The 27,441-nt window shown below is 42.1% G+C and overlaps 1 protein-coding gene and 2 long non-coding RNA genes across 5 annotated transcripts; 1 reads left to right on the top strand and 2 right to left on the bottom strand.

Moving 5' to 3' along the window:
* The first annotated feature begins 982 nt into the window (after nucleotides 1–982).
* Nucleotides 983–9,385, top strand: LOC135336265 (uncharacterized). 3 transcript variants are annotated; one of them, XR_010394817.1, is made up of 11 exons: nucleotides 983–1,700; nucleotides 1,849–1,952; nucleotides 2,003–2,584; nucleotides 2,769–5,904; nucleotides 6,074–6,294; nucleotides 6,415–6,568; nucleotides 6,684–6,934; nucleotides 7,018–7,285; nucleotides 8,624–8,847; nucleotides 8,949–9,092; nucleotides 9,149–9,347. XR_010394817.1 is itself a non-coding variant. In XM_064532020.1 (4 exons), exons 1-4 carry the CDS (start codon nucleotides 7,217–7,219, stop codon nucleotides 9,208–9,210), a joined length of 462 nt encoding a protein of 153 aa, XP_064388090.1. In that variant the 5' UTR covers nucleotides 7,162–7,216; the 3' UTR covers nucleotides 9,211–9,385. The 3 variants fall into 3 exon arrangements, 1 of the variants encoding a protein (XP_064388090.1); XR_010394816.1 differs by having other exon boundaries at nucleotides 2,003–3,524; nucleotides 3,653–5,904; nucleotides 9,149–9,346; XM_064532020.1 differs by lacking the exons at nucleotides 983–1,700; nucleotides 1,849–1,952; nucleotides 2,003–2,584; ... (2 more) ...; nucleotides 6,415–6,568; nucleotides 6,684–6,934 and having other exon boundaries at nucleotides 7,162–7,285; nucleotides 8,624–8,810; nucleotides 9,149–9,385.
* Nucleotides 8,838–10,133, bottom strand: LOC135336266 (uncharacterized). Its single transcript, XR_010394818.1, has 3 exons — nucleotides 9,264–10,133; nucleotides 9,142–9,192; nucleotides 8,838–9,085 (listed from the first exon to the last, which is right to left on the bottom strand). It is a non-coding gene; the product is annotated as an uncharacterized LOC135336266 (long non-coding RNA).
* A 9,539-nt stretch (nucleotides 10,134–19,672) lies between these two features.
* Nucleotides 19,673–20,055, bottom strand: LOC135336257 (uncharacterized). Its single transcript, XR_010394808.1, has 2 exons — nucleotides 19,979–20,055; nucleotides 19,673–19,855 (listed from the first exon to the last, which is right to left on the bottom strand). It is a non-coding gene; the product is annotated as an uncharacterized LOC135336257 (long non-coding RNA).
* Between the last annotated feature and the right edge of the window lie 7,386 nt (nucleotides 20,056–27,441).

Here is a 27,441-nt window from a genome sequence, read left to right as displayed (position 1 = left end):
TTGCTAATCCACGAATCAAAATCCAAGAGAACGTGGCTAGAAGCCTGTTAGTTTTCGTCGCATTGCAACCGTTGAGCTGGAACAGACACACAAACACAGTCAGCTTTACCGTATTCCTCGTGCGGCTACGCCTCGAGGCATAATTAACCTATAGGCCAATAATTATTTAGTAGAAATGAAAAACATGGGCAAAAAAATTTTTTTTTTCACAGGTGCTAACTTCAACTCTTCCTCTACCTACCTGTAAAAATGTGGGTCTCTACGAAGCTTTAAACAGGTCAAGCGCGGACGTTGAAGAAACTCACCAAACTTTTATAATAAAATTTAATGTCTACGTGAGGGAATTTCCCTATTATTGTTAATTATTTTTAACAAATAAAAGATGACAACTTGTAAGGACTATTTCATCAGCCCAGTACTTACAATCATCAAGAGGAGCCAGGTATATTATAGCTCCACTTCTTAACAAACATAATTTAGCAACAGAAACAGATCAGCTATCTAGCTAGCTAGCTTGGCGTAGATCCACTCTTGTTTCTTTAGATGTACGTATCCCGTGCCACTTAAACACTCCATAACAACCTACAGATAAGTAGTAAGTTAAGATAGACACAATATCAATGTCACTTACATTCTAGCCAATAGACTAGCGTTTTAGACTAGCGTTTCTCAGGCCTACCACCACCTGGGGGAACCATCAATATAAATGTTATACGACAATTCCACGCAGTTTCCTGGGCCCTCCATGATGTGATCACCCATCCCATCAGGCCTGTTACTACTAAGCACAATGGCAGTGATACCAGTACTAAATTAAAGGAGGAAAGCTTCTTATAAGGCTACTAATAAGTTAGATCAAGCCTTAGATCGATACGGAAGTGAAAGACTACCTATAATAGATCTTCCTTTAAGCTGTATGAAGGACAGAGACACTTTCTGTAGCAAGTGAGGGATCTTTTATAAGACTGATACATTACACAGATATACACAGATAATAAGTACAAGTAGACATGAGAGCTTACCATTCGAGCGACGGGAGTCTCTTTATTTCTTTGAAGATCCTTCCTAGGTGCCAAGCAATCCAGCTACATAGCTATACTAGCTAGCTAGAGAGTCCTAGAACGCCTAGCCTTCATCCAGAACATCTTTTACGAAGCTTTATGAGTATACGGAATAATTGAACTTCAATTATTCATGACGTTTGAGCCATTGCAATACTTTTGTAGCGTTCCCTCGAACATATCTCCGGATAGAAAATAGCTAGGAGGTCGATCTTGGTATCATTTTGAAGCTTAGAGAACGCTTTATCCGATTCAACAATAAAAATAAACTCGGGTATACCCGCGTTAAGGGGTGTTTTCCTAGGCCCTCGCGCAGATAAAAAATTTTCAATTATCTATGGGAGGTTATAGGTCGTTGCGATAGCTACAGAATGATACCTTTATTACCGTCGTAGCGTTCTCTGATCATGAGGTATGGCTGATTCAAGCGCGATCACTTAGTTACATTGCATTCGAGAAATAGCCTCAAGAAACCCTACAAAACATTACAATGAAAATTAAAAGGTTTCCGCCTACGCCGTAAAAACGTGCGCATGCGCGCGAAGTCTGTACGACCATGTGCTAGATTCTTTTTAGATATTCACTTCCAAGAGAGCTATAGAGTGTCCCTAGGTCCCCACAAAGAAGAAGTATCTTCAGGTAAGAACATGTCATGTGTATATATCTTAACAAGCTAGTTTGTACATACGCACACATGTTCACGTTAGCTGAGCCCTAAAAAGCTAGATCTATTTTTTTGCCTTTTCTTGCGTGTAGCCTTTTAAATATCTTTGTCTACTGTTTCCAGGTGATCCTATGAATTGTGTGGCTCTTAGAAGAACCGGAGTAAGAGATACAGAGAGACAGAGAGACAGAGAAGAAAACAGAAAAATAAATAAAGATTAAATGGAGGTAGAGTCTACAGCACAGCTCCTCGACCAGCTTGACCACACTGTCCACAGGGTGGTGGATGGCTGGGAGACATTGTTGGCTGAGGAGCGACTGTCTGGTCTTGGGGAGGATGGTTCAGGGCAAGTGATGCAAAACTCTCTGATCTTATCGAAAAGTCGAAAAGGTACCACTGCCGCTGAAGAGGGAGACCCTTTGACTGGGGGCATCTCGTGCTTAGATATGGCACGATTGTTAAATGACAAGCTTTCGACTACCATTGGTAGCCTGTAATGTTGTAGTCAACAAAGACAGCCGAGTTTCAGTGAATGAGGAAAGAACTGAGTAGACTCTAGTTGAGGTCACATGTAAAAAAAAGTATATATCTAGGATGGGCAGTCACGTATATATGTATATGCTGAGTGTTTATGTATGGTATATAGCCAACTGAGTAGTTTGAGCATTTAAGACTTAGTTGGGTAGTAGCCAGGTAGTTTAGTTCAGTTGGTATAGTCGAGTAGCTATATAGTTGGGTAGTGGAGTAGCTATAGGTAGTTGGGTAGTGAAGTAGTCGAGCCTAGTTATAGGTATAGTGAAGTAGTTGGGTAGTGCAGTAACTAGGTAGTTGGGTAGTGAAGTAGTTGGGTAGTGAAGTAGTCAAGTAGTTGGGTAGTTGGGTAGTGCAGTAGCTGGGTAGTCAAGTAGTCAAGTAGTTGGGTAGTCAAGTAGTTGGGTAGTCAAGTATAGTTGGGTAGTGAAGTAGTCAAGTAGTTGGGTAGTCAAGTAGTTGGGTAGTGCAGTAGCTGGGTAGTCAAGTAGTTGGGTAGTTGGGTAGTGAAGTATAGTCAAGTAGTTGGGTAGTGCAGTAGCTAGGTAGTTGGGTATATAGTGAAGTAGTTGGGTAGTGAAGTAGTCGAGTAGTGAAGTAGTTGGGTAGTTGGGTAGTGAAGTAGTGAAGTAGTTAGGTATAGTGAAGTAGTTGGGTAGTCAAGTAGTTGGGTAGTCAAGTAGTGAAGTAGTTGGGTAGTGAAGTATAGTGAAGTAGTTGGGTAGTGCAGTAGCTAGGTATAGTTGGGTATAGTGAAGTAGTTGGGTAGTGAAGTAGTGAAGTAGTTGGGTAGTGAAGTAGTTGGGTAGTGAAGTAGTTGGGTAGTGAAGTAGTGAAATATAGTTGGGTAGTTGGGTAGTGCAGTAGCTATAGGTATAGTTGGGTATAGTGAAGTAGTTGGGTAGTGAAGTAGTGAAGTAGTTGGGTAGTGAAGTAGTTGGGTAGTGAAGTAGTGAAGTATAGTTGGGTAGTGAAGTAGTGAAGTAGCTGGGTAGTGAAGTATTTAGGTAGTGAAGTAGTCGAGTAATTGTACGGGAGCTCTGTGCTGCACTTAGTGACAAACAGATCTCAATCACTGTGCAAGACTTTCAGAAGAGAATTGCCAACTTCCCTTTGAACACTGTCAATCCCCAATGGTTCCTAAACAAAACAACTGACAGGACCATGATTCCATCTAGCTAGCATCCATGCATGCTAAGCAAAAGAAGTGCTCGCAGATCTACCAGTCCAGCTTTGACGAGTCTTTTCTCGAAAAGTTGGAAGCAGGTGTACGTAATTATAATAATTATAACATTCATCAATATTCATGCTAAAATTATTCCGAGCATAAAATTATAATTTATCAGGGCATGCATATACTGAATTATAATCATGCAATTTTGTGTCCTTTTTATAGCTACATGGAGAAGAGGTGTGTTCAGCTAGAGAAGGACTTCGACTCCAGTGGTCAGACTCCTCCAAAGGAAACCAGTGTGGAAAGAGAGACTCCTCCCCTCCATCATCAGACACTCCTCATGTGGTAGAGACCCCTCCATCAAACAGCAGTACAACTTCTCCTTTGGTAGAGACCCCTCCATCATCAGACACTCCTCACGTGGTAGAGATCCCTCCATCAAACAGCAGTACAACTCCTCCTGTGGTAGCTGCACTGTTAGAACTGGGGTGTAATTTTACACCCAATTATATGGGTACTGCATATATATACGCTTTAAAAACTGTATACCAGGGGTGTAAACTGGAGCAGTTAGTTTACACCCATACAAGAGTAAACTATACCCCCAAAGAGTGTATACTACATACTTTTTTTTCACATGCAGATATAGGTTATGAACAACTTAAAAATGTTAACAGTGACATTAATTTGAAGTGAAAAGTGACAACAGTTACTAACAAAACAAGAAAATTGTACAGTGATAATACAAAGGAAATTGATTGTTTACGGAACAGGTCTTCTTGGTGTAACATACTGGAACTCAGGTATAGCAAGACCAATCACTCTTGACGATGAAGCGCCCACCTAGGCATGTGGAAAGTTCATATCATGTAACCACTTCATAGGTAGTAGGGTCGCCTGGCTCCGGCCAGATTGCTTTATTCTTTCTCACATTGACTTTCCAGTTAGTATTTACTGTAGAAAAAAGGTGGACTATGTATATAGAAAAATAGACAGTGACCAGTGTTTACCTAATTATAGATAACTAGTCATCTGTCTGTTCCTTACCTGTCATAGAAGTACATTGTAACATCATCCACTTCATGTAATGCAGTGAACAAATCCTGTCTTGTCTCTTGCTTTGTCTTTTGGAAGCACATGGTTTAACAGCTAATAGATCTACTGAGCATGCGCAACTAAATTGAGCCACTTCCATAGCACTTCCATAGCTAGCTGCAAACTTGTGTATATCTTTCAACCGGCTTTGTAACAATGCCTTGAGATTTTTCCTTTACAAAAATACTCCAGGTGGATCTTTCGTACACCAGATGTATATATATAGTAGACTTTTGGGGGGTACTTGCTGAAGCACAGATACACAGTTCATTGAATGTGATGAGTCTGCTTCTAGCAGTGCTATAGCACTGCTTTTACAAGAGGAAACTAACAGCATAAAGAGCATAATGTTATGTCCAGGTGATGAAAGACACCGACCAGAAACTAAAATTCACTGGTCAGGAAATATTGCTACAGTATACATGCACTCTTGTGGGATTATTTACACCCATGTTCACTATTTTACACCCCAGGGTTCACCATTAACACCAGTACCAGATTTACACCCTATAAGGGGCTGTTGTTTACACCCCTCCTTGCATTTTTTACGCCCCAGTTTTAACAGTGTGTAGAGACCCCTCCATCGGTACGAACAGAGATCCAGCGAGCAGTGGTGAAGCCGTGACAAAACAACTAAAGCGTGCTCTTACACTTTGCACTGAAGACAATACTCCTGTGTTGAAGCGAGCAAACGGATGAAGGGGAGACACAGTACCACCCCTGTGGTGAAACGCAGACGCATCAACAAAAAGATCAACAAAAAGATTGACACAAACATTTGTCAGCAGTGCCAGCAGGCAGGAGACGAGGAGAATTGGGTTGGGTGGGATGTGATTACTGTCCACGTTGGTTCCACATTAATTGCGTGAGGATTGACCAACGTCAACATGCATGACATCCGTGAACAGTGGAAATGCTCAATATGTTAACTCAATATGTTAAACAGATTGTTCTAAGTTTCTGAGCTATCACTTACGTTTTGTGTTCACCTAGTAGATATAATATCTAGATCTATACTCATTTATTTACTCATTTATACACTTTGTAAATCAGTTAGTAAATGTCATGGTGTTCAATTATTGGAATTATTACTGATAACTAGTGATTGGACAATTGGTGATGACTACCCACTACTTGACTAAGGTGGTAGTCTACAGCGCATAGTTTAAGGATCAAGACATATATGTCCTGGCCTACTGGATGTCATGCTAAAGTGATGTGTTGCCTTGATTTCTGGGAGCTTTTTATAGAGTGGTGCAAAGAAGCTGGCCCAGGAAGCTGGCCCAGTCGTACATTGGAACGATAACCTGATAACCTCTCCATCACTGTCGACCACAAGTTGGGCATGATTGCACGTTGCTGACATCTCCGTAACCTGTGTAAGTGTTTGGAAGTGATGTATGCATTGTTTACTAGCTAGCTATAGTTATGTAGCACTGGCTCACTAATAGATTATTGTTTAATTATGTAATGTTACTTGCCTATAGCCAACAATTGTGTGTTGTAAAAAGGTGTGACTATCTATGTATGCAACAATAATGTTTTCAGACCTCAGCAATGTCGTTGAGGCTCCCAACCACAGTCCTCCTGTACAATCTCTTCAACAGCCCAAAACACCAGTCTGGAGAAAACTTGGTGTGGCCAACTACTAGGAACGACTGTTGGTGTGGCGGTTCGTCATCGATCGCCACAGGAGGTACTGAACCATGGCATTGTTCTTATTTTTCCCTGTGCAGTTGTCAGCATGCAGGAACACCGTCTTCTCACCTGTAAGTAGTCACAATAATTATATATAAGGTGTATGTGTACAAAAAAATTACTTACCTAAACCATAATTCTCGAAATAATAATGCAACTGGCTGATCACAATATTGGCGCCTTTGCCACAGCTTCCAGCCTCGTCGCAGAGAAAGTTTATCTGACAAGGAATGGCTTCACAGTATACCCCAAACAACGCACACTTCCAAACAACGCACACTTCCTGGGTGTTAGGAAGTAGATGGGGCCCGGTTGCAGTGGATAGTGTACCTGTGAAACCAAAAGGTAAAGTATTAAAGTATTGCGCACATGTGTATTCGTATGTTATTTTTAAATGTTGCTAAATTTATATTTACCTGTTGAGCGTAGTCAAACGAATAATGACTCTCTATGTCCATAGAGTTGGGAGCAACATGTGCAAACAAAGGTGGTGGAACAAACTCGCCGTCGAGTTGAGTGCAACGTCTTCCGGCATCTGTCGCACAGAGTTTTGTACAGCGACCTCTCTTTGTGAACAGTTTCTAAATGCTCCAGGTAACTCTTCAGAGTGGTGCTTCTCTCTGCAATCGGTGTGTTGGCAGCCCTGGAGAGAGCAGTGCTGTTCTGTTGGCAGGTCCAGCAGAGGTCGGTCATGGGCTTCGTGACTACAAGGTATGGCACCAGATCTCTCCATAGCTTGCAGTAGGTCGAGTAGCCGATGGTACGTCTCTCACTGCTTCCATTTGTCCTTATAGATTCTCCATATGGACCTTTTCGAGAAACTGCAGGGGAGCAGGATGTCAGTTTTTTGAAATCCCGGGACTCGACCAGGTAGCACCAAGGAAGCAAAATTGAGGAGAAACGTCACTACTATCTCATGGTAGTCGTCTCTTGGTGTTGCCGTGAATCCGCGGTTGTAACCCATTCTTGGTGTAACTCACTGTCAGAGTCCTCATGCGTCGGTGCCCTAAAGTGTGCATGCAAAGCATTGCAATTAAGTTTGTCTGTACTCTAGGGTACACGGTACGTTTAAGTGTATAATTTTCTATGTGTGTATTGTGTGTGCAGTAAATAAAAAATGCACTTGCGCACACACAATACACATACATACGCCCGCGCACTCTAGGGTACACGGTACGTGTAAGTGTATAATTTTCTATGTGTGTATTGTGTGTGCAGTAAATAAAAAATGCACTTGCGCACACACAATACACACCAAGAAATACACACCAAGAAATACATACGCCCGCGCACTCTAGGGTACACGGTACGTGTAAGTGTATAATTTTCTATGTGTGTATTGTGTGTGCAGTAAATAAAAAATGCACTTGCGCACACACAATGCACACCAAGAAATACATACGCCCCCGCACTCTAGGGTACACGATACGTGTAAGTGTATAATTTTCTATGTGTGTATTGTGTGTGCAGTAAATAAAAAATGCACTTGCGCACACACAATGCACACCAAGAAATACATACGCCCCCGCACTCTAGGGTACACGATACGTGTATCAGGGGCGTAGCCAGACTTTTGAGACAGGGGTTTCCTTAGAAAGATCAGTGGCGCGGTAGCGCCGCGAAATTTTTCGACCACGCCCACTTCCGGTGCCACACCCTCTTGATTGGGGCAGACCTACTGCTCATTGACTTTTTTACATGTTTGTGAGAAGCTAGCTAGCTAGCTATAGACATACTAAAAGGCAGGTGTTAATTAATTGTGTATTGCTAGTCTAGCTGAGCACAATTAAATGTCATTTACCTGAGAGGTTTCATGTGGCTGAGATTGTTCTAAACTTATACTTCCTGAATAAAGTTGTGCTTAGAGCTGAGTCTGAGAATACTGGGATTGATACTAGAACTTAAGTCTTGGTCTTCTTTATTTGAGGTAGCTAGCTAGCTGAGACTAGCTGAGACAAAGCCAAAGTGAAACGCTTCATGGTGCCATCTCTAGCTCTGATGATTGATTTGCAGCCACGTGCATGAAAAGATGGGCAGGGCTGCTTGATTTCAATTATAGGGAGCCCTGCCCAATTTTCTCAGCAGCTCCTGGGGGGGTTTCTGGGCAACCAGGAAACAATGGTAGCTACGCCCCTGTGTATAATTTTCTATGTGTGTATTGTGTGTGCAGTAAATAAAAAATGCACTTGCGCACACACAATACACACCAAGAAATACATACACCCTCTAGGGTACACGGTACGTGTAAGTGTATAATTTTCTATGTGTGCATTGTGTGTGCAGTAAATAAAAAATGCACTTGCGCACACACAATACACACCAAGAAATACATACGCCCGCGCACTCTAGGGTACACAGGTATAAAACATGGTATAAAACATGGCACATTATTTTTTGTAGGTTATGAAACGTACCTGCAGCAAAGAGAAATCGGAAAAACTTAGAGCACACACTTTTCCCCTGTGGATAAAGCTGCTGTATGGGTTCTTCCGTTCTGCAGCTATGTGCCTTGATTCCACCACCACGCCTTCGCTGAAGTTGGTGCAGGCTACAATCTGTCCTAGGAGAGCCACATCATGGTTGTCGCGTGAGAGGCCAATACACTCCATCCTCATCTTTTTGATGTTTGTAGTTGTAAATAGTTTAGAGCAGGGGCCACCATTGCTACGTGTACATCCGCAGGTTTTACGAACGAATTTCGTAACTTCCTTTTTCTCTTTTGCAGCGATTTCCATTGGACCTGGGACAGAGGGACCTGGTAGAGAGAGTCTCACAGGGTTCGGTGAGTGGAGATTCGTGCAAGCACTTCTTCAACCTCATCTGTGTCGGCTTCCATCTCCCCATCGTTCTCACATTCATCATCTAAAAGGTAAGGGAAATAGTCAATACTTATTGTATTTTTATGGAGTTTGTCTCACCTTGCAGTGAAAGACTGTTGCTATTCTCCTCCGTACCTGGACCTAGCCCTCCTGTTTAAGAAAAAATAATCTTTTAATTATTGTTTGTTAATTATGAATGATGAATGATCTGTGTCAAATACCTGTGCCATCCGTATCTATGTGCCATCCGTATCCATCTCATCGACTTCAGGATATCATTAATAGCTTTAGCCGTCTCAGAAGCACTGCTTGAATTAGCTGAATCCATTTATAAATGCAAGTATTGTATGCAGCTGCTTGTTGCGCAAACCGTCTGCGCATGGGAAAACCCTCAACGTGTGACGTCACGTAAGGTTCAATTCCGTAAACGCAAAGACAAGAAGACTTGTGAAAGTGGCTGACTTTAGACCACTCGCCTGCGATGTTAATACACATTCAAGGCTTTAAACTAATGATTTGTGCAATAAAAATGATTTTGACACTGCATGCCTATACTGCCGTTTTTGGTCTCTAGCTCGCCTTTTTCCCAGAGCCTGTACATGTCACATATACGGTTAATGAGTTATAAATTTTTTAAACAAAATATGCAAATATTCACTTAAAGCAGGGAAAGGGTTAATTTATTAATTAAGTTGACGGTAGCTAGTTGATCGAGTAAAACCCTGAAAGCATTTGTTGTAGGCTGCAAGACTATTAGATAGTAGAGAACTATTTTCCTGCTGCGCAAAACAGAGTGCAAGCAGGGATAGCTTGTTGTTTGTATAGACCATGATTACCTATGAATCTGCATTTCATCAGTAATATGTACATCAGGATAATATGTACATCAGGATTCCGATAGGAATGCTTTATTTATAGGAATGCTTTATTTATAATTAGTTTTACAAGGAAATGTCATGTTAATTGGTCACATGATAATCACATGATCTTTATTTTTGATTAAGGAAACTTAAATTTTTATGAGAAAACAAAATGTCAAATTGATATGTTTAATATTGCACACTTTTCAACGTATGTGACGTTGATCTTTTCTTGATTCTGAACGTGCACCTGAGACCACACACCACACGGCCTGCACACCCCCTCCCCACACACCCCCGGCGTGCACACCCCCACACAAACACAGCGTGCACACACACACAACACACCACACGCACACCACATACGCACACCACATACACGGCATGCACACCCCCCCCACACACACACACACACACAAACACGGCACACACAACACACCACACACACCCCTCCACACACACACACACACCACCCACACACCACTCACAACACCACACACACACACACCACACACACACACCACACATGCACACACACACACACGGCTTGCACACGCACACAAACCACACACGCACACAAACACTGCGTGCACACTCTCTCCACACACACACACACACACCCCCACACACGCGTGCTCACCCCCCCACCCCACACACACAGGGAGAAATCTTGAATTTCCTATAGTAAGTCATCTGCCTGAGTTACAAAGGAAATTTGCTGTGTGCATTTCCTTCACCTATCGAGCAATCGACAATCCAACAGGCGGTTACATTTCCTTCAGTCCAGTTCATGTCCAGATGGACTGAGGCAATCATGTATGCCACACACACCACATGCAGTGCACGTTTCCTTCAAACCAGTTCATGTCCAGATGGACTGAGGCAATCATGTATGCCACACACACCACATGCAGTGCACGTTTCCTTCAAACCAGTTCATGTCCAGATGGACTGAGGCAATCATGTATGTCACACACACCACACGCAGTGCACGTTTCCTTCAGAGCAGGTTTCCTTCAGAGCAGTTCGTGTCCAGATGGACTGAGGCAATCATGTATGCCACACACACCACACGCAGTGCACGTTTCCTTCACAGACCAGTTCGTGTCCAGATGGACTGAGGCAATCATGTATGCCACACACCACATGCAGTATACACGTTTCCTTCAGAGCAGTTCGTGTCCAGATGGACTGGGGCAATCATGTATGCCACACACACCACAGCAGTGCATGTTTCCTTCAGACCAGTTCGTGTCCAGATGGACTGAGGCAATCATGTATGCCACACACACCTGCCACACACACCACACGCAGTATACACGTTTCCTTCAGAGCAGTTCGTGTCCAGATGGACTGGGGCAATCATGTATGCCACACACACCACAGCAGTGCATGTTTCCTTCAGACCAGTTCGTGTCCAGATGGACTGAGGCAATCATGTATGCCACACACACCACACACACCACATGCAGTGCACATTTCCTTCAGACCAGTTCGTGTCCAGATGGACTGAGGCAATCATGTATGTCACACACACCACATGCAGTGCATGTTTCCTTCAGACAAGTTCCTGTCCAGATGGACTGAGGCAATCATGTATGCCACACACACCACATGCAGTGCATGTTTCCTTCAGACCAGTTCGTGTCCAGATGGACTGAGGCAATCATGTATGCCACACACACCACATGCAGTGCACATTTCCTTAATGTCTCGCTGGACTGAGGATCATATACGTACCACATAACACACACATGCACAGTATACTTGTGACACACTCTCCGCACATTTTCAACTTCCAACGGGTTGATTTGAATTGGACTGGTATACATGTACAATTAATTGTACAGTATAATTATATGCAAGTACGTATTACACACGTATACACATGCACCACATGCTCACTCTCCAGAAATTTCCAAGGGATGTATATATAACTATATAATTATTATACACAATTGCATGCCACAAAATTAAGCCACACTCTTGCAAGAGGATATATAAAATTAATAATAAATAATTATAGATTTGACTGGGACTAATTATAATTAATTCTGCATGCATTATGCTAGCTATAGGTAACTGGTCTGTACAATTCAATCCAGTTACTCATAATTTAAACTGAATAATTATATATGCTGTCAATAGTTACGCGCTCCACAACGTAACCACACTTCGGTCTGCATTGGCATGCGCTACGTACATGTACTGTACACATGCACTCTCCTCTCCTCATTCCTATAATGGGATCCGGACATGATATAGTTGTAATTCTGATCTGCTTAGTTGTACCTGCATATATAGGCCCCATTATATAATTTAATAGTCGATTATAAAAACAATTGCAATTCATTCATAGTGGTACAACAACAAACATTGAATCATCATCTAAGCTAAATGGAGCATAGGCACATCTAGACAGTATATGACTGAATGGTAAATATGAACACATTCCATGAGGTTCTGTAAGATCAATAGAACACCATAATTCTGCTGGCTTTCCTAATTTATATCGTTTTGGATGGGGATAAAGCCATGAAACATGAGCCAAAGTCCATTCTTGTTGATTTTCGTTTTCTGATTCAGAATTATCTACTAGCACAACAGATCTTGAAGTACATGTAAATGAAGCGTAATAGTGAACACAAACAGGTCGTTCATTGAACTTTGGATGAAGATTCACATCTGGTAATGTGGTGGGTGGCGGTCCATAATACTGCTCATTCCATAAGGCCCAAACAATACGAGGTGTACTATTTCTATGCCCTGATGACCTATAAACTTTGCCTTTGAGTGTAACGGATGTATATTTCTTGTATATTGAGTTAATGAAAACACTGGAGCAATTTGGATTAAGCTTTATAAACAATTGTTGGAGCAGGACAACATCATCTGGGTTTATAACACACCTCTTGTATTTTGGAGATAACAGAAGCATGTTTTCATGATTGTCTGTTATGGTGTCTGTTATGGTGTCCAAGACAGATCCTCGGAGAGCTGACTTTTTGGAATTGTTGAGATCTAGAGAGCAGAAATCATCATTAAACTCGTCAGGAAAGTCAAAGCAACTACTTGCATTATCCAAAAGAAATCAATGGCACGGTTATTAGAGGGTTGACTACCAAGGATTCCATTAAATCGTTCGAAAGAGTAGCACCAGAACTCATGAATCGGACCATAGTCTAGCACAGTATCTTTAACGTGTCCATGCATGTGCATGTTGGGTGTTATACACGACGTGCCAAACAATCTTTCAACTCTTCTACAGAAATGCATCAAAAGGTTATCTGCTAAATTTATTTCAACATCACTCAATGAATGCTTACAGAGAAGCCTGCATGCTAACACAAAGTGGCGCCAAGTGGCGCCAAGTCTCAAAATGATCTGTTGGTAATATGTTATATAGTGCCGGAATGGAATATATCGTAATCCATACTTTGAATTGATCAGCTTTAAAACCAGAAAACCCTGTACTAATTTTGGTTGGTATACGTCCAATATCGGCTGGAACTACCATCTTGTCCACAAACTGCTGGATTTGATCGAAGTGATGCTTTGAAAGCAGGTCAAACTCTATCCATAATGACAGCATTCGCTTCCCTGTTCCTAGAAACAAGTTATGCATGGGATCAATGACTAAGAACCGTGTGGGACTAAAGTACAATAAATCCAGTAGAACACTGTACCTACAGCCATTCTCAGATTCAGCTTTCTTTAAGAGCAGATTTAGTTGCACAGTTCCGTAGCTTGTTAACATTATCTCTGTGCTTTCTATCGTCTCTAGGTGTCCATTTTGATCTGTCAAAGCCTGAAAAATCTCTCCTTTCACCCACTCTCCCAGTAAATTCTTTCAAACAGCGTGAGCATCCCAACCGTGCTGTGTACGAGAGAAATCCACATACCTTTCTTGCTGCTGGTAAATCACATGAGACGCAGAGAAGAGCACATTTGATCGTCTTCTCCACAGTCCCAGGTTTAGTGGGAACTTGCATTGTCACACCTGACCAAAAATCTGAAAGTTCATTAACTAAAGGATACAAAAAAGAGTTAATGTCATGTTCCGGTTCTTTTGGACCAGGAATGACTCCAATAATTATTAGGTTCTCTAATTTATACCTGAGTGTTCGGGTAGATTCATAATTGTGAGGTAGATAGCACCAACAGAGGAAACAGTATGTGTATGTGTATAAGGCTGAAACCAGTCTATGTTTATCATAAGTCCAAACGTAAAAGGTGCCTGTAAAAATGGTTCTCCTGCAACATTTAGGAAATTTTTCCACACTTGGCCGTCATAAATGTCTGAAACAAAGTTATTTACTGGTCTTGACTTCCATAGATCACAACTATCCAGAAATGATGGGCGCATTAATAATGTTTGCAAAGTAGACTTTAATCCGTTGTAGCAATATATCTTTAATGGGTACAGAATGGATTGTCCAGATCTTAAATGTACCGTTTTCATAAGAACAGTATTGCACACAGCACGTCTGGATTGATATGGATGATTTGGAAACCTAATATGATTACAATTCCTGCTGGTCAAACGGGAACCGGATTTCTGAATACATTCTTCGTAAGAACTATATAGTGTGTTGCATTTGGGACATATTGGATACCTATGAAAGTTGATGTCGTCAGCAAATCGTTTTCTCATTACGTGTAAGGAGGACGGAAAGTGTTTGTGAATTCGGCCTATTAGAGGTGAGAGTTTACCTAACACATATAGAAGAATAGCCATGAACTTGATCAAGAAATCAATGGCGGAATTCGGCAAATGATGTTTAGACTGCAAAATAAAGAAGAAGCCAACTATCCATTTAACAATTGACTGAGAACTTTGACTTTCACTGTCATTTGTTTGAAACTCCGGATTGGGTGGAGGTTTTTCACTCACGGTCGAAGAGTGTATATTAATGCCGCCACTGTCTAGATCTGAGTCTTCATCGCTCAATTCCCATACTTCTTCGCCATCACTCTCTGCAGAAGTATGTATAAATAATAGTTAGACATCGTTTAGGAAGTTTCTACATGATTTAGAAGCCCAAAGGGCTGGTTGTAGTATCCCGAATGTAGTGAGGGTTCTACTAGCCATGAGAATTAATAAACCATGCATTGGCATTATAAACTACATACCTGATGGTGCACTTTCTGTCTCACTATTGTACTGCGTATGTGGTACATCTTCAGAGTCCATAGAATCCTCCACAAGCAAAATACTACTAGCGCCATTTGAGCTGGAGAATGATGGCAGAGGAGGAATGGCATCTTGATCTCCCTCTATAGTTAATATAGTGATCAATGACAGTAGCTCTATAGGTATTTTGTTGTCAAATCATAGATATACAGTCTATACGGATTCAGCTGTTGGAATTTGCTTATTGTTCCTAAAGACCTTATACTTTAAACAGCCATCAGTACATTTATAATTTATAGTGTATACGTAAACATCCATCAGTAGTGTAATTTTAAGGGATGTAATGTTCTCAATCCAGCTTACCTTCCAGAGTTTTGCATGAATCTTGGTCAGCCACACTAATCCAGGACTGATCTGGCCTTTTATATAGTTTTTTGTGTCTCTTGTACACTTTAATACACAGATTTTGTTCGCAATGGCCACAGTAGTGGTTGGATCTGTGCCTGTGCTTCTTTTTTGCAGCCAATTCTGCAACTGCAACCTTCAGTGCTAATGAATTATGCCTCTTGATCAACTTCTGGGACATCGTAGAACTCTCTGTACTTCAGATCAGTTTACAGCTAGCTTGAATTGGACAATAGTTGGAGACAGGATATTGATTTACTTCCGCTGTTTAGACTGCGGAAGTCAATCAACACCCTGTCTATATAAATGAATATCTACAGCTAGTTTTATTAGCTAGCTAGAGCAAAGTAGTTCTATTGACCAACATCTGAGAATGGCTGAATTTTTGGACACTGAGGTTCAAGTGCAGAGTGACACCAACTTATTTTCAAGTGATAAGAGCGAACATGCAACTGCAAGTGAGAGTGATATGAGCGACGTACTTATGGTGCAGCACCGTAACAAAAAGCGTAAGACTTTAATTCTCAGCGAAGGCGGCTCAGAAAGAAAACCGACCAAAGGCTAAAACTAACGAAAACTAAAAACAAGAAGTCCAGTCACTCCAGAAAACAGCAATGCAGCGAATCGAGCATCCTTCTTGAGATCAAGGACACTAACAAGCTCATCAAGAAGTTATCAACTGAATTGAAGCACCAAGATTCCCGCTTGAAGGAGATTGAAGACAAACTTAAAGAGGCAGTAAGCGCAAGCTCCAGCTCTCAGTGTGCAACTCCCAGCCCAAAACGTACGCGTTCTGCATTGAAAAGAGAAGTGCCTGTTGAAGTTAGGGTAAGTATGTATAACTATTTTCATGCAAATAGCTAGCTAGTTAGATTTTGCTACGTACTGTACATTAGTTTTGTTTTGTAGCGTGAAACCAGGAGAGTGTACCATCTGCTACTAGAAGATCCTGAGAACAACTTTAATGGCTGGAAAATAGAACCAGGGTGAGTATTTATATATTATAGCTAAAACTATTTTACTTTAATACATGTACAGAACCACATATAAGGACCCTCAGAACCGGTCTGTTGTGAATATTCTAATTCAAGAAGTGATGGGTCTTAATTCTTCGTTTCTCACACAACATATTAGAGGTTAGTTGCACATAATGATGTATAAGATATAATTATCACACCTACGAGTAGGGTATGCACCCTTATATCCTCCGCTACCATGTTACTACACCGCTGACGGGGTCAGAGGATAAACAGGGTGTATATCCTCGGAGGTGTGGTATATCTGACTTATATCACGTGACCGCATGCATGCAGACTTACATATAAAAGAACTTTGATCCCTGCATGCTACAATGCAGTAAGAGCTGATTTGGCAGTCGTCAAAGAGATCTATATAATAGTTAAGCAACAAGTCGACTGTATCCTACAAATGCTCAGGAACCTCCAAGGTCCAAGCGTTGTGCATTCAATGTCTCTTGCTTCAGTTACAAGATGTTCTTGGCTAAAATGTACATCTTATTCTAGACAGAAGTAATGTTGTAGCGCGAGAGAAAAACATGTATGCGCCAAGCGCTTGAGTGATTTTTCATAGTGGTGCTCAGTTTTTGATTATCAAGTTGTCATGTACAATGTACGTAACCTCCACACATCTGTTGTATGACCTTTTAAACATTCACTTTTGCAGAGAAGCTTCATATAAATAATTATATACATGCGTCAGCTAGTTCACTTATGATATTAGAACCCCGAAGCAACAGCTACACCTTTTAATTTGCTATTATTAAAATTCCATGATTTATCACTATTACACAATGATACAATTATGCACATTGTACAACAATCATTGTGTGTGCTTACCGAAAAAACATTGTTGTACCTTATAGCAGTACCCTAACTATATGCTTTGAGTTTCCTGGGATAATTCCAACTTTTGTTCCTGAGCTTACTAGTGGGGAAGAGTGCACACACACACACACATCTTGTAGTGGTGGTTGTAGGGGTGACCCGGCCTGTACACTGACTCAGAATAATGTTGGAGCGCGGGAGCGCGAGAAAAACATGTATGTGCCAGGCGCTTGAGTGATTTTTCATTGTGTGCTCAGTTTGTGATCAGTCAGATAATGTAGTCCACACATCTGTTATATATGACCTTTATGACCTTTTTGACTTTACCTTTGAGGTGATTACTATACATGTACCTAATAATTATTCTGGTTTAAAATACTAATGTCAGCTCATGCACCCCCTTTGTGGAATATAGCATAATAATGTAGGCAAATAATAGAACATCAATCAATGTTTTGCAGTACAGCACTGTTGTACAATTGCAATTAGTACAACTTTTTATGGACATTTATTACAGCAAGAGGCTATATATACTCTAGGTTATTTGTGTATGTTTTTGCTGGGTGTAATCAGAGGATAATTACTTTGAGCTGCACTGCACCTGTCGGACCTCTTCTGATCATTAAGTCCAACTATACTACTATAAAATTCCCATTTGAGTGTATATGTAGCAGGGAACTATGAGCTATAGATTGCTGTGGGCTACTACAAATACAAAATACAGAAGATATAGTAATAACGTAGCTAGATGCTTTGTCTAGTAACATAATAACAGAACTAAGATGACAGAGAGAAGCTCTAGTTTCTTTTTTTGGCTTTGTTCAAGTAGTATAGTAGGAGCCGCTTGTTTCTTGGGCAGTGTGCTGTGCTTTTTTGGGAAGAGCTGGATGTATGGAAAGTGCTGGGATTCTAGCTTGAGTTTCTTTTTTCCACTTTGTTCAAGAGTAGTATAGGAGCCGCTCGTTTACTGGGCTTGTTTGCTGCAAATTCTAGTTTAGGTGTCTTCCTTTTGCTTTTTGAGAGTAGTACGAGCCGCTTGTTTCTTGGAAAGTGTGCTGGGTTTGTTTGCTGCAAAACTGGGGGAGGAGCTGGATGTTTCCATTTTGTGGGTGGAGCTAGGACTCCATTATATAAACTGAAGTGGAGGAACAGGGTTGACTTGAATAACAGACCACAGATTTAGTAGAGGCACAGAGATGCCAACTTCAGATATTAGTTTTCAAAAAATGATGCAGTTGCTAGGTTAGCTGTTTATATAGGTTGACTGTTGCTAAGCTATAGTGCATTTCTAGTAGCCAATAGGTTTTGGGATCTAAATCGGTTAGAACATGTGCATTCGGTATCTATGGTTATAGTGTCCCTCAGCCCTCGAGATTTGGGACACTATATAACACATAGATACCTCATGCCCATGTTCTAACTATAACGAATACACAGGTGTTTGAATATTACATTTGACAACATGCAGATGCAGCCTAATAGGTTCTACCGCTCTCGAAATGAGCAGATTTCAGCTCAAAGAAGAGGAACTTTCAGTTTGAGGAGTAAATCTAAGAGGCGCCATGAGAGGCTTGCTCGAGTGAGTGAAAAAAAATATGATACACATAATAGCCCAAGCATTTGTTTATGTATAATAAAGTGTTTGTTTTATGTGTTTTCACATCAGGTATAACATGCACAAACCAATAACGAAAGCATCGCGGGTGCTGATGCCTGGGTAAAGGTACCTGAAGCATGCAAAATATATTTCTTTACATTATTATCGACCGTGATAGTTAGGCTGCTGCATGGTGCAGCTTTTTTCAGTCTCTTTTCTCACTCTTGCAGGCTAGCTATTAGGTTCTAGTGCACACAAGAGTCTGAGAAGACTGCAATGGCCTTGAAAGTAAGCAAAACTAGCTGTACTCAAACGATTGCAAATCCACAAATTGATAATCAAGAAAACATTACTAGAAGCCTCTTACTTTCAGTGAGCTGCATGCATGCACACTACAGGGGCGTACACAGGGTGGTGCTTAGGGTGCTCCAGCACCCCCATCCAGACTCTGGTGCTCCAGCACCCTATCCAGACTCAGAGAAGCTCAAGTAGATAGTTCAACCATCACTGGCTGGCTAGAAGGAAGCTACACTTACTGCAGCTATCTACAGCTTAATAGTGATAGTTACAATAACTTTATACCAGTTAGATCTAGCTAGCTAGCTAAGCTGGCCTAAAAAACTTATTTTTCTTCGATCGTTACTGGGATGTATATCCATGGGAACAAGACTAGTAAAGAGTGGGGAGGGTCTCAATAATAAGGCTAGGCAGCAGGAAGTGGTTTGCTGTATCAAACACTTGAGCTTGCCTCACAACATGCAGCACAACAAGGTTCTTGGATCCAGGTACATGAGGTACATGAATGTATAGTATAATTATATAATTAAGCCTACATGTATGTACAATAAATTAATAATAATCAATGTTTGCAATGTAAACTACAAAGTCTCTTTTCCTCAACATCAAGGTACTGGTGGTCATACTTTGTATGCTGCCTGTCACCTCCTGGTAAGCTGATCAATCTTTTAGTGGCCTGAAAAGAAAAGAATCAAGACTGTCGTCAGATCAAGCAAAGGAACAAACGTTTATCATCACTTACACTTCTACATTTACACAGAGACTAGACTAGACATGATTGCATTGACATTTGACATACCTTAAGAAGAGTTGGCTAGAGTTTGCCATCCCAGGCGACTTGAGCTTCTGGTCATAAACATTCTTTGACGTGCTGATGGCACTGTACTGTTGTATTATACTGTCAGTACTGTGCACCATCTAGAAAACAGTGGGCGTTGCCGACAAAAGGGCGTGACTCCCCGGACGTGGGCGTGGTCTAAATTTGCCGGCGCGCTTCACGCGCAACGAGCACCCCCATTGACAGAATCCTAGGATCGCCCCTGCACTATACTGTGTACCTTGCTTGCGCATGCACAAACCAAAGCGGTATAGGTATAATTATGCCTCGGTGCGCATGCATGCGCAAGTGAGGGATACGATACGTACATTGTATTTTTGTGTGTGTGTGTGTGTGTCTGTCAGCTGTCTGTGTAGACTGCTACAGTTTGCTCAAATATCAATGAAGTGCAAGTAAGAGTTTCTATATAGGCTTAACTTCTAGTCATAGATTTTAATTCGTGGATGTGCAAAATTATGCTTAGTTCTTGCTACTTGGAATGCCGAGTGCGTAGCAAACTTGTCCATAAAACTTGTCCATGGAGTGTTGCTACTCTACTTAGTAGTGAGCTCTGCACTAGAATAGTAGCTGCAAAAGTGAGAAGAGAGCTGCAAGGCTCTGCTGGTACAGCCATTCAGACTTGGACTTCTTTTGGCATTAATCGTTTTTAACAACAATCACCGTCAATCATTACCCACTCTTGGAGTTTCTGCGAAGTTATTATTGCAACATGTTTAATGATCTCCATAATGTTATGTAGTTTACCGATCGAGGCAGCATTATATAATGATTATAGAAGGGTGAAGTTTACATGCAGTTTCAATTATCGTGCGCGTGTTGTTACTTTTCAGAAACTTCAAGAGAGGAAGAAGATGCTGGAGGTGGGGTCTTTCCAAGACCCTGGTACGAAAGACAAGTGGCTGCCAATAGTCACAATGGACTTCATGTCTAGTGATGAAAGTGCAAGTGATGAGGGAAAGGAGGTGCTACTAACAAAGCCACTACAATGGGAGTCACTGTGTGTTGCAGAGTTTAAACGCTCACTGGGTGATGCTGCAATTGAGCAGAAATCACCGTTGGCAAAGCGACAGATGAAGCCAAGAAAGAGGGGTATACCTTCTGATAGGCCAAAACCTTGCGGAAACTATCCAACATGGACCTTTCTGGTTGATAACTAGAAGGTTATAATTACCTGATCTTGAATGCTTGCAATTGTGAATGATCTTTTGATTAAAATGACCGTTGCAGTGGGGTAATATATACCACAAAGTATTGTAGAGTTGCATGGTAGGGGTTTATTGTTTCGGACTGGGTTATTGCAGACAACATGTGGTGGCATGAAATGGTGGATAGTCAAGAGTCTCTGGTGCATGGTCATAAATTATAGCAGTGAGCATGGACTAGCGGGTAGTCTAGTATTGTTGCAAGTACGTGCAGTATGCATGGACTGGTGGAGCAGAGTATTGTTGCAGTATGCATGGACTGGTGGGTATAGTTTATATAATCAGTAAGCATGGACTGGTGGGCGGTCTAGCTTATTGCAGTGTACATGAATTGGTGGGTGGTTAAGTATTGTTGCAGTACGCATGGACTGGTGGGTGGTTAAGTATTGTTGCAGTATGCATGGACTGGTGGGTGGTCTAGGCTTATTGCAGTGAACATGGACTGGTGGGTGGTTAAGTATTGTTACAGTATGCATGGACTGGTGGGTGGTCTAGGATTATTGCAGTGAACATGGACTGGTGGGTGGTTAAGTATTGTTACAGTATGCATGGACTGGTGGGTGGTCTAGGTTTATTGCAGTACAAGTGAGCAATCATGAACTATATAGTGGGTGGAGTTAGCACGGTCTAGTGGATGTGAAGTATTGTTGCAGTGTGCATGGACTATAATGGGTGGTCAGGTATTGTTGCAGTGTACATCAGGTGCATGGATGTCAAGTATTGTTGCATTGACCATGGACTAGTGGGTGGTCAGTATTGTTACAGTGAGTATGGACTATTGTAGAGTTTATATGTGGTGGACTTTTGCTACAGTAAATACCAACTGGTGGGTGATGAAGTACACACTGCAGTGAGCATGAAGTGGCCTATATGCTAAGGATTTATGAGTGACAGTTCATAAGAAAGGTATAAAGATAAAGCGAAGGAAGTTCTACAGGAAACATTGCACTATCCTGTAGTAGTAAATGTGAAGGCCATATGGAAAGTTCTTGAGGAAGGAAATGTGCCACTAAGGCCAAGGACAGTTAACAAATCCTACAGATGTTGTGCGTCTGGACTGTTACAGGAAATTTAAATATTTTCCCTGTGACACACACAAACACGGCGTGCAGACACACACAAACACAGCGTGCACACCCACACACACAAAACACACCACACACAAACGGCTTGCACACACCACACACGCACACACACAAACACTGCGTGCACACCCACACACACACACACACAACAAACTACACTTGCTCACACACACACACACATGCACACCACACACACACGGCTTACACATACACAACACACAACACCACACACACACACACAAACACACACACCCCCACACACACACACGGCTTGCACACGCACACACACAAACACTGCATGCACACTCCCTCCACACACACAAACACTGCATGCACACTCCCTCCACACACACACATACATACCCCCCACACACACACACACAAACACGGCGTGCAGACACACACAAACACAGCATGCACACCCACACACACAAAACACACCACACACCACACACAACGGCTTGCACACACCACACATGCACACACACAAACACTGCGTGCACACCCCCTCCACACACACACACACACAACACACCACACTTGCACACACACGCACACTGCGTGCACACCCCCTTCACACACACACACACCACGCGTGCTCACCCCCCCACACAACACACCACACACACACCACACGGCCCCCTCCACACACACACACACCACACTTGCACACGCACACACACACCACGCGTGCTCACCCCCCCACACAACGTACACACCACACACACCCTCCCAATACAACACACACCACACACACACGCCACCAACACACACAAATACTGCGTGCACACCCCCTCCACACACACACACACGGCTTACACATACACAACACACAACACCACACACACACACACAAACACACACCCCCCACACACACACACGGCTTGCACACGCACACACACAAACACTGCATGCACACTCCCTCCACACACACACATACATGCCCCCCACACACACACACACAAACACGGCGTGCAGACACACACAAACACAGCATGCACACCCACACACACAAAACACACCACACACAACGGCTTGCACACACCACACATGCACACACACAAACACTGCGTGCACACCCCCTCCACACACACACACACACAACACACCACACTTGCACACACACGCACACTGCGTGCATGCCCCCTTCACACACACACACACCACGCGTGCTCACCCCCCCACACAGCTCACCCCCCCACACAACACACCACACGCACACCACACGTGCTCACCCCCCCCACACAACATACACACCACACACACCCTCCCAATACAACACACACCACACACACACGCCCCCAACACACACAAATACTGCGTGCACACCCCCTCCACACACACACACACACACACACACACAACACTTGCACATGCACACACAGGCGCACACCCACACACACACACGCACTCAGTGTTGTTAAGGATGGCTCAATTAATTATTGGAATTTATTGTGGATTTCTTGTATATGTGATTATATATGAACTGATGAAACTTTGCAATAATGTAGTCTTATAATGAAGGAACATGATGTTGAACGGGTTTTTTTAACTTTACAATTTCCGAAATACAAACAAGTGCAGCCACACCCCCAAAATTTTTTATGAAGTGCAACTTAGTTTTACCATTTTTATGGCGCCATGTCCATCATTTTCGGTGAAGCGGAAAATTGAAATACGCATATTTAATTAGAGGGCATTAAATAGAAAATGCGACAGTTTTCCTGATTTCTGTGCACCTGTAAATGATACGCATCATATCCGGGCACCACAATAATAGTAAAACTAAGTTGTACTTTATAAAAAAATTTGGGGGTGTGGCTACACTTGTTTCTAATCCTCCTTTTTTATCTTCTTAATCATACTGTAACGCCATCGCTGAAGATCACATGACCTCCAAACATTTTAAGCGAGTAGATTTTGTACAAAACTACATTCCTACTAAATCTCATCCATTAATATATCACAATCACTAAGATATGATGCCTTGTGCACCATGTGGCTGAGCCATCCTTAACACCAGTGAGCACACCCCCTTCACACACACACACCTTCACACACACACACACCACGCGTGCTCACCCCCCCATCAGAGCAAACTTCTGGTCGATCACATACTCCATGATTGTCTATTGTTTCACGTTAGCTTCATCATCGATGCCAGCTGACACTGCATGCTCTACGCAGCAAAGTATCATCGCCAGACGAGCCTTTCGCTTTGCCTCTGCGATCTTCGTCGTCAGGAATTGAAAGTTTCCTTTCGTCATGGAAATCAACGAAGGGGACCCTGTGAAGAAGTGAATTGAACCTGTATTCCTTAGAATGCCCGTTTCTCACACGTCGGAGTACGTCTTCAAGCCATTGGTACAACGAGGTCTGCATATTTATACTCCACCTCTTGCGGGCACACTGTCGTTGAAGTCACCCTTCTCCACCATTTCAACAACAAATGATGGCTGTATAAAACCGATCATGTTGAACGACGGGCATTCTCCCGATTTTTCAAGTTTCGTGACCACGAACCACCAGTCGATCTATCGAGCCTCAAATCGTACATGACAGACATTTCGTCGTACAACTTGGTAGAGCTTCCATTGAAACAATTTGAGGTGGTTCAGGTTTGGTAGTTTTTTCGTGCCTCTCTCCACTCCTCTCCTCTTTCTTTGCAACGTCTTTATAGTAATTATGTTTTGAGTAATTAATTTTATTGCAAAATTATGATAAAGCAAGTAATTATGATAAAGCAAGCACCTCAACAGCATAGGTCGTTTTAATGCAGCTAGGAAGCTGCCACAACATTCCACAATATTGCTGGTTCACGCCACCCAGACATTTGAGCATTAGCCGTTGCAGTGAGCAGTGGAAAGAATATAAATTCCGGTGGAGCACCGACAGCGTCTGCATGTGCCTTCACAGTTTTCAGTAGTGTGTAGTCAAGTGAGATAGACTGAGCTTTAGCAATTCGTGCTTTAAGTGCAGTGCAGTTGAAGGTAAACTCTTGCCATTTGAAGAGAGAATGAATGAGAATGAATTATTTTTATTACTAAGCAACTTAGCGCATGCGCATTACCGTTACTGCACTGCACTGCGCACGCTTTTCCAGTTGTTGCACTGAATATATGAACTGTATCACTGGTGAAGAGGAGAACGCCGAATTGTGTATTTCCATTACCTACAGACAGCTAGCTCTCCTAAGCTTCGCAACAAGGCATGTACCATGTACCACATGGGCAGTAGTTGCTAAACTCTGCTCTGCTAACTCTGCTCTGCTGGACTGTATGTTGTATGCATGCACTCTGTATGTAGCATATAGTACAGTATAGCAATGATATTTAACCGCCACGGGCCACGATCGTGGCCCGCAATAGTGACTTTTTTTGCGAAATTCTAATTCTGCAATACTTAGGAAGTAGCTCAGGAAGTAGCTCGAACTACGCACATCCCTGTATAAAGGAAGAGCTGTAGTTAGTCTAGAAATTTCCAAGCCACATTGCTATATTAAAAACTATGGCTAGGTTGTTTACTTGTGCCGATGTGCTTGAACAGCTTGAGGACAGCAATGGCAATGTCTCCTCTGGTGATGACAGTGTCTATGAAGGAGAGGGGATAGTAGGATACCTCTACCAGCTTTATGCCAGACGCATGCATGACCAGGACGGTGAAAGACCAGAAGTGTGACTCTGGCAAGTAGTAGTATAGTATAGCTAGAAGAATTAGCAGTAATGAACAGTCTTTATGTGAGGTCATAGATCGTTAATATAGTAATACATGTACGTATTGTACTTCAAATTGATATTATCTTAGCACTATTACATTCATATGATGTGAAAATCAAGCAGCCTTTATACCATTATGATACCATAAAAAAATTTTTTTGGATTTTATCTCACCGAGCATTTAAAATGATAAAAACGGGTGAGCGTAATAACCGTGGTTGTTAGTTGCACCATTATATTCCTTGTTGTATGGGCATTCTATTGGTATATGGTTGCTAGGCATTTTATTGCTCTGGAAACCCGATAGAGAATTTACAGACATTTCACAGACATTTCACTTCACTGTTAATTAAGAATCCGACGGTTAAAGGGTTAATTTCCACTGTCACAGTACCGAAGAGTTGTGTCCGGTGGGTGACAGTGGAGCAAAGAGTGTTGAGCAGTGCAAGAGTACAGCATTGTTTCTAGCAGCTAAATTTCCCAGAACATTGGAGCAAAACGCAAAACTTGAATGTCAGCTCGATAAATTTACTGAAAAAGATTCCCTGAATCTTCTGCCACCAGTGCCACTCTCTGGTGAATGCAGGAAATATCACCATAGCTACGAAGTAGACTCTAAAACTACACACTACTACACACTACTACAGATGCTTTCACTGCACTTCTCAAACAGTTTTTGAAATTGCCTTGCTACAAGATATGACGTCAAGAGCCGAGGTATACAACGGAGGTATACAACGCTAACTTCAGAGAAGTGGATTGTTCGATTGAAAGACCATACTCTTTTTGGTCGAAACATCAAGTTCATCTTGGAAGCTGACAGATAGATGACGCATGGTTTATGTACAACGACTGTGGTAATCTTTTATCAACCAGCTTCGCTACAGATGTTGGACCGTCCCAACGAAAAGACGTAGACGAACTGTGCAAACAAGCGTGGGCGGACATAACAAGTAAAACCAGTCCGTGGGTGCACGACAAGAAAGGATGCACGGGAGGTAAGACCACCCTCTCCCCAATACCCAATATGCTAACCATACCCTACTAATAACCTAAACTACCTAACCATGCATGATGCTAGCTAACTAACCTAACCCTTACCCCCAAACCATACCTAACCCTAGTTACCTAACCATCCCTAACCCTTACCCTAACCTATAACACGTGCTAACCTAACATAATTATACCCTAACCCTAACCCTTACTTAACATCCCCCTAACCCTTACTTAACATCCCACTTAACATCCCCCTAACACATGCTAACCCTACCCAACTATCCCCTAACCGTTACAACCCCCATAATACATCCCATGTAAGCCTAAGCCTAAGCCTAACCCTAACACTTACCTATATACCATCCCCGTAACACATGCTAACCCTAACTCTAACACTTACCTATATTATACCCACCTATATACCT

This window comes from Halichondria panicea, chromosome 5 (genome assembly GCF_963675165.1).
Source record: "Halichondria panicea chromosome 5, odHalPani1.1, whole genome shotgun sequence".
NCBI classification, from domain to species: domain Eukaryota; kingdom Metazoa; phylum Porifera; class Demospongiae; order Suberitida; family Halichondriidae; genus Halichondria; species Halichondria panicea.
This window is presented reverse-complemented; position numbering and strand designations above follow the sequence as displayed.

Coding starts and splice junctions, on each gene's coding strand:
- LOC135336265 (XM_064532020.1), top strand. CDS start 7,217: ATGCGTCGGTGCCCTAAAGTGTGCATGCAAAGCATTGCAATTAAGTTT. Junction 7,286..8,623: donor TCTGTACTCTAGGGTACACG/GTACGTTTAAGT, acceptor TATTTTTTGTAG/GTTATGAAACGTACCTGCAG. Junction 9,093..9,148: donor TCACATTCATCATCTAAAAG/GTAAGGGAAATA, acceptor CTCACCTTGCAG/TGAAAGACTGTTGCTATTCT.